Below are 4,766 nucleotides of genomic sequence, written 5' to 3'. Positions count from 1 at the left end.
CCCGCCCCGCTGGCGGTAGCCGCGGTGCTGCCTCCAGCAGCCGTCGGCTACTGGGGGGTCGCACGGGTTTTAGACGCCGAGGACAGCGAAGGAACATGCCGTCCCTCTGCCCCGGGGCCGGGCGCAGCCCGATACCGCGGGCGGCAGGGCAGGGGACAGAGTCCGCCCTCAACCCGCTGGGATGGATGGTTCGCGGGTGGTTGTGCTGCCCTTCACGGGGGTCTCGACGGGCTAGAGAAACGCGTGAGGGAACTCCAAAAAGTTTAACGAAGGGAGGTGTAAAGCTCTGTCGCTGAGGGGATAATCGCCCCAGGTGCTGCACACCGGGAAGAGCTGCTTAGCAGAGAAGGACCTTGGGGTCCTGTGGGCTGCAAGCTGAGCGTGAGCCATGATGAGTCCTGGCAGCAAAGAAGGTCACCGGCATCCTGGGCTGCGTGACGGGCATTGCTGTTAATGAGGGATCTGAGCCTTCCCCTCAGCACTGGGGAGGCCGTATCGGGATGCTGTGTGGGCTCTCCAGCACCAGGAAGACGTGGACTTACTGAAGCAGGGCCACAACTATGATTGAGAGATTGGAGCATGTGACCTGCAAGGGCAGGCTAAGAGCTGGGGCTGTGCAGCTGGGAGAAGAGGAGCCTCAGGAGAATTTTTTCAGTGTATACGAATATCTGATAGTGGGGTGTGAAGAAGATGGAGCCAGATTCTTTTTGGTAGTACCCACTGACAATACAAGAGGCATTGGGCACATGCTGAAATAGGAGAAAGTCAGCTTAAACAGGAGAAAAACCTTTCCTACTGTGTGTGATAAATGATTTAGGCTCAAACAGGATTCCAATTAAAGTTTACAGTTTATTAAGTGAGTAAAGGCAAGCAAATAGCGCTGGGTGCGTGGGGACAGAATGTCCTAATCCTTTTCTGATCCCTCAAGCCGCACGCCGTACAGGTCTCTTTTGGGGTTTATATTTCTTTAACTAATACATATTCATGGGATTTCACAATACGCTTATACATATGCATGATCTATCCCCGCTTCATATTATAATTAGCTCTCCTCCCATCCACGCTTGAGCAGTGTCCCTTGCTGGTGGTCGTGGGGGGGGGGGGTCGCAGAGGATGTTCTCTTGGTAACCTTTGTTAATTTTTTCTTCTTGCGTAGACTTAGTTATTTCTTAGCTCTTGCTCAAACCACAGGACTGGTATTATCTCGCTTTTGAGGGAGTGTTTTTTCTTTCTGGCGTCTTATGGGTTTTACACAACTATATACTCTGTTCTACTTGTTCTCAATCTGTTCTCCGTACAAGGACAGCCAAAATAGTCACAGAGGTCGCATCTTCCCCATTTTCTCCACATTATTTTAACACGAATCAGACTGACACATCTCACACAGTGGGAGTGCTTGGGCTCTAGAACAAGCAGCCAGGCAGGTTGTGGGGTCTCCAACCCAACCGGACGAAGACCTGAGCAGCCCACTCTAAGTGACCCTGTGGTAAGCAGGGTGTTGGACGAGAAGGTCTGCAGAGGTCCCTCTAGCCTCCGCTGTGCTGTGGCTCTGTGATTGCTCCCCTGGGCTTTGGGCAGTTGTATACCTTCCTGTGCACTTATCTGAAAGAGGAGTTTGGTGGATCTGAGTTTGGTAATTTTTTTAAACTAGTCACTGTGTTGTGGTATGCTGTGGTTTGCAAAGCTATTCCAGAGTCAGGATTAGTTTAGCAAACAGCTTCTTAATAATTTGAATATTATAGTAATATGTGTATATACAATATGTGTATATATATATAGTAATATATTGACAGTTGTGTATTAAAATAAAGAAAAATTTAAAAAATAAAGACAGTTGTTTATTAAAAAAATAAAAATAAAGAAACAAAAAATGCTGTGAAAGAAAATCAGTGAGTGATGAGAAGTAATATCTGTTAACTTTGTTGATTTGTCAACCTGTCAAGGTCCAGGTATTCAAGTCCCTGGTTCTTAACTTCCCCATCTGTCATGGGGAGTGAATAGCTATTGGAATCATTGCTAATCACTCTTAAAATTGGATCAGTCTGCTACACTAGTTGCTTGGCAGCTTTGAATAGGGACTGTTTTTAAACAGTGGAAAAAGTGGGAAAGCACAAGCAAGCCAATCCTACACGAGAAGAGTCCTTCTCTTTGGTCTCAGGCTTTCCCAGTTGAAGCTGCAGCTGGAGGTGATGAATTCCATTATTGAGATGAGTTTTTATTTCTAGTTCACTTGCATGATTTGGCATTTTTGGTTGTCAGAAGTTTTATGGTAACCTGCAGTAGTAGTAAATAGAGTGTCAGTTACTGTAAATTTGGATCTGAAGTGAGTGGCACATCTTGTGAGTGGGCAAGGTTGAACATTTATACAGTTTGTTAGCCAAGCGACCTTCTGTTACATGTCTGACTGGCTGGCTTAAAATCCATGGGCATACTTCAGAGAAGGATATTGAAGATATATCTGAACTGTTGCACAGAAAAAGAATCAAGTTCCCAAGATCTTGCTGTATATTTTTCCTGTGTGCTTTTTTCTTTCCTTTATCTTATTTAAAAAAATTCAAATACTTGTTCACATGAAATATTTTTTTCACCAGCAAGAGACATGTATTTCATTTAAAAAAGTTTCTATGTGTTTACTGTTAGTTAATATTTTGATTATTTTCATAGAAAAGTTAGTCTTTTGATACATGCTGCTACCCATGATTCCTTCTTGTAAGCAACATATTTATTTTGGTTGTATTATGATACATGAGGCAGAAGTGTATTCTTCCAGTTAAAATTAATGTATGTTATCTAGGCACAGAAGGTCCTGGTGTCAGCATCTCAGAAGAGAGACAGAGTCCTGCTGAGAGTAGTGCCATAACCGTCATCTATAATCCTTATGCTTCACTTTCTATTGAACAACAAAGACAAAAGCTGCCTGTTTTTAAGGTACAGAAGTTCTTTTTGGTATATTAAATCCATTGTATAATGTCTTCCTCTTATGTCTTTTCTTGAAAGAGCTGTATAGAATCACTTTACAACATAGAACAATAATTTTATGACCTTGCTCTCTTTATTTGTTGGAACTGATTTTCCTGTTTGACAACTGTTACTGACAGTTTTAAAGGCTTTGTAGATTTATGTTGCTTTGAATATGTTGTACATGTCACTTGTAAATTTTTAAAGAACTCTTTAGCTTTTGGTAGTAAACTCCATGTAAAATAAGCTCACTGTGTCAGATATGTAAATATTGTATTTTTTAACTTCTGTACATGTCTGGTTTTGACACTTTAATGCTGTCATCTCTTTCAGCTAAGAAATCACATACTTTATCTAGTGGAGAATTACCAAACTTTGGTGATTGTTGGGGAAACAGGTTGTGGGAAATCAACGCAGATTCCACAAGTAAGTGTCTATTTAACTTGGTAAACCCAGGGAATTTTATATGAAACGTTAAACCTGTGACCCAGAACTGCACTGGGAAAATGGAATTCACCTGTGCTCATGTGTGACCAAAAGGAGAGAAACAGAGGGCTTCGTATTAGATAGCATAAGCTGGTATATCTGCAACTTAAAACCTTCTTCCAGTACAGGAAAGGATTATACACAACAAATAAGTTTATGCTGATACAAATAATAGTCACTGCACTATAATGGTTGTTCATTACTCTATCAGAATAAAGTTTAAAAATCTGTTGAGAACGTGTTTTTAAAAAGGAAAAAAAGGTGCACTTTTCTTACAAGCTTTCCTCTTGGAAATTTTCAGACTACTGTATTTTTTTGTGGTTTTGTAAAATTTTTGTGACAGGAATGAAAAAAGTCTGAGAATGCTTCAAAGTTAGTTCTTGATTTTAACTTAAAATTGCAGACTAGTAATGAATGTGATCTACTTCAGCGTGAGTAGAGGACTTGTGCTGCTTAGGTTTTTCTTCTTAAGGAAGTTATAAAATAAAGAAGAGGAAAAAAAAATGAAGTAGTTCAGAAATACTTGAGACCCAAAGAACCGTTCTTAGGTGCTTTCTGAAAGCTTATGTGCTTAGGAAGTAGGTATTGTCTTATATTGGTTTTAAAGGTGAGATTAATAATGCACAAAACCTCTAAGTAACTGATTTGCCCAAGGTCATGCACCAGTTAGTGTCAGAACCAGGGAGAAGCACATAGTGTGGAGAACCTTGCTGTCATCACAGTGTGACTGATTCATTTCTTATCCTCCATATTTGTTTGCAGTACCTAGCAGAAGCTGGCTGGACAGCTGAAGGAAGAGTTGTTGGAGTGACGCAGCCTCGTCGGGTTGCTGCTGTTTCAGTGAGTTTCTCTATGTCCGGATTTTCCCAGTTTGTTGTCATTATAACCTCCAGTTTATTAGCAGGTTTTGCTGAATAGCAAGAATCACAACTGCATGAGCTCCTGTATGGATAGACATTTCTGCTTATTTTCCTCACAGAAGTGCTGCCACTATACACTGAATTAAACCTGATCAGTAGGTCTTGCCAAATTTCCAGGTCCAGAATTGCATATACAGAAGCTTTGAAATAAAATTGTGTTATCAGCAGAACTGTGTGCAGAAGTTAGGGCTGCACAGGGTTGAGCTATGATTCACTCTGAACTAGAACTGCTTGTGTGGCACTTAGCTTCTTTCACAGAGTAAAGCAGTGGTGTAAATCTGTGTATGGTTACATAGTCAGTGGGAGGAGGAGGAGGAACTTCTTCCTAGGAATTCATACCTAGTTTTCTTTAATTTTTTTCTGTTTTTCTGTTGTTATGAGGTTTTGTTTCCCCTTGTAAGA

At 41.3% G+C, this 4,766-nt stretch overlaps 1 protein-coding gene across 1 annotated transcript in view; it reads left to right on the top strand.

Moving 5' to 3' along the window:
- DHX35 (DEAH (Asp-Glu-Ala-His) box polypeptide 35) overlaps positions 1-4,766 on the top strand; it is a 29,733-nt gene that overhangs the window by 270 nt on the left and 24,697 nt on the right. The window contains exons 2-4 of the mRNA XM_010179524.1: positions 2,795-2,928; positions 3,292-3,384; positions 4,207-4,284. Of these exons, the coding sequence (XP_010177826.1) occupies positions 2,795-2,928; positions 3,292-3,384; positions 4,207-4,284 (305 nt within the window). The remainder of the gene's footprint in view (positions 1-2,794; positions 2,929-3,291; positions 3,385-4,206; positions 4,285-4,766) is intronic.

Source organism: Mesitornis unicolor, unplaced genomic scaffold (genome assembly GCF_000695765.1).
Source record: "Mesitornis unicolor isolate BGI_N332 unplaced genomic scaffold, ASM69576v1 scaffold12652, whole genome shotgun sequence".
NCBI classification, from domain to species: Eukaryota; Metazoa; Chordata; class Aves; order Mesitornithiformes; family Mesitornithidae; genus Mesitornis; species Mesitornis unicolor.
This window is presented reverse-complemented; position numbering and strand designations above follow the sequence as displayed.